Below are 1,162 nucleotides of genomic sequence, written 5' to 3' on the forward strand. Positions count from 1 at the left end.
GGCAGCAGTCTGTGGAGAGCTGATACCCAGGAAGAAAGAACTAAGTCTGAGGGCAGCTGAACCATCTAAAGAAGTCTGATCTATTTGCAGACGTTTTCTCCTCATTCATTCATTTTTTTCTATAATTCCTTTTGTCCTCCCCCCACCTTCTCCTGAATCCCTCCTGTACACTCTCACTCCTATGTACTGATGAAGGTGTCTTTTGACTGTCTTCCCCAACCCCTCATGTCTTTGAGACATGCCTGGTACAGAAAGTCAACTTCATGCATTTTAAAGATGAGTCCCATCACTCAAGTCTGGTTACCTGGATACTGGAGACCTGGGAACAGACTCACTCCCAGCTCCCTGGTTCTGATGTATGCAAGTGATGCTGGATAAGGACTATTCTCAAAATCTTCAGCTCCCTCATGAAAGGGAGGACAGGAACGCTCCTTCCTTCCCCAGACCACAGGTCCCAGAAGGGAGCATTCTGAGCCCAGAAGGCCAGGAGCTCAAGGAAGACAAGGACAAACACAGTCACATGGGCAGCTGGAACCTGAGCTCACTCACCTCCAGGTACACCACCCAGGGCATCACCAAGGTGGCCACCAGCAAGTCTGCCACAGCCAGGCTCACTACCAGGTAGTTGGTGGTGGTCTGCAGGGCCCGTTCCCTCAGCACAGCCACACACACCAGACCATTGCCAAAGACAATGGCAAGGATGAGCGAACAGTAGGACAGGGCATAGTAGGCATGAGGGCGAGCCTCGTTGGCACCCGTGAAGTTGTCTGTCCCGCAGGTGGAGTTGATGTAACCACTCAGCTGACTCAGTGGCGCCATAGCCCAGAGGGAGAGCAGTGACCCCAATGGTATCCTGGGAGGAGACAGAAAACAACGTTGGTAAAAATCAGACTTTTTGGAGCTGGGCTGCTTGCATACATAATCTGATTATTGTTTCAACAAATATTTATTGAGCACTTCCTATATGACAAGCACTGTTCTAAGCACTGAAAATACAGAAATGAGCAAAAGGATAAAATACCTGCCCTCTTGCCCTGGCTGGGTGGCTCAGCTTGTTGGAAGTGTTGTCTCATACACCAAAAGGTTGTGGGATTGATACCCAGTCAGGGCACATATATAGATTGTAGGTTTGATCCCCCAGTGGGGGGATGTATAGGAGACA

The 1,162-nt window shown here is 49.7% G+C and overlaps 1 protein-coding gene across 1 annotated transcript; it reads right to left on the bottom strand.

The window, feature by feature from the left end:
* Positions 1 to 549: 549 nt before the first annotated feature.
* Positions 550 to 848, bottom strand: LOC102262416 (D(3) dopamine receptor-like; the record flags this gene model as incomplete). The annotated part of the gene is made up of 1 exon (XM_005852953.1): positions 550 to 848. A coding segment is annotated over exon 1 (270 nt), but the record flags the coding sequence as incomplete, so codon positions are not given.
* Positions 849 to 1,162: the final 314 nt, after the last annotated feature.

This window comes from Myotis brandtii, unplaced genomic scaffold (assembly GCF_000412655.1).
Source record: "Myotis brandtii unplaced genomic scaffold, ASM41265v1 C42308966, whole genome shotgun sequence".
NCBI lineage: Eukaryota > Metazoa > Chordata > Mammalia > Chiroptera > Vespertilionidae > Myotis > Myotis brandtii.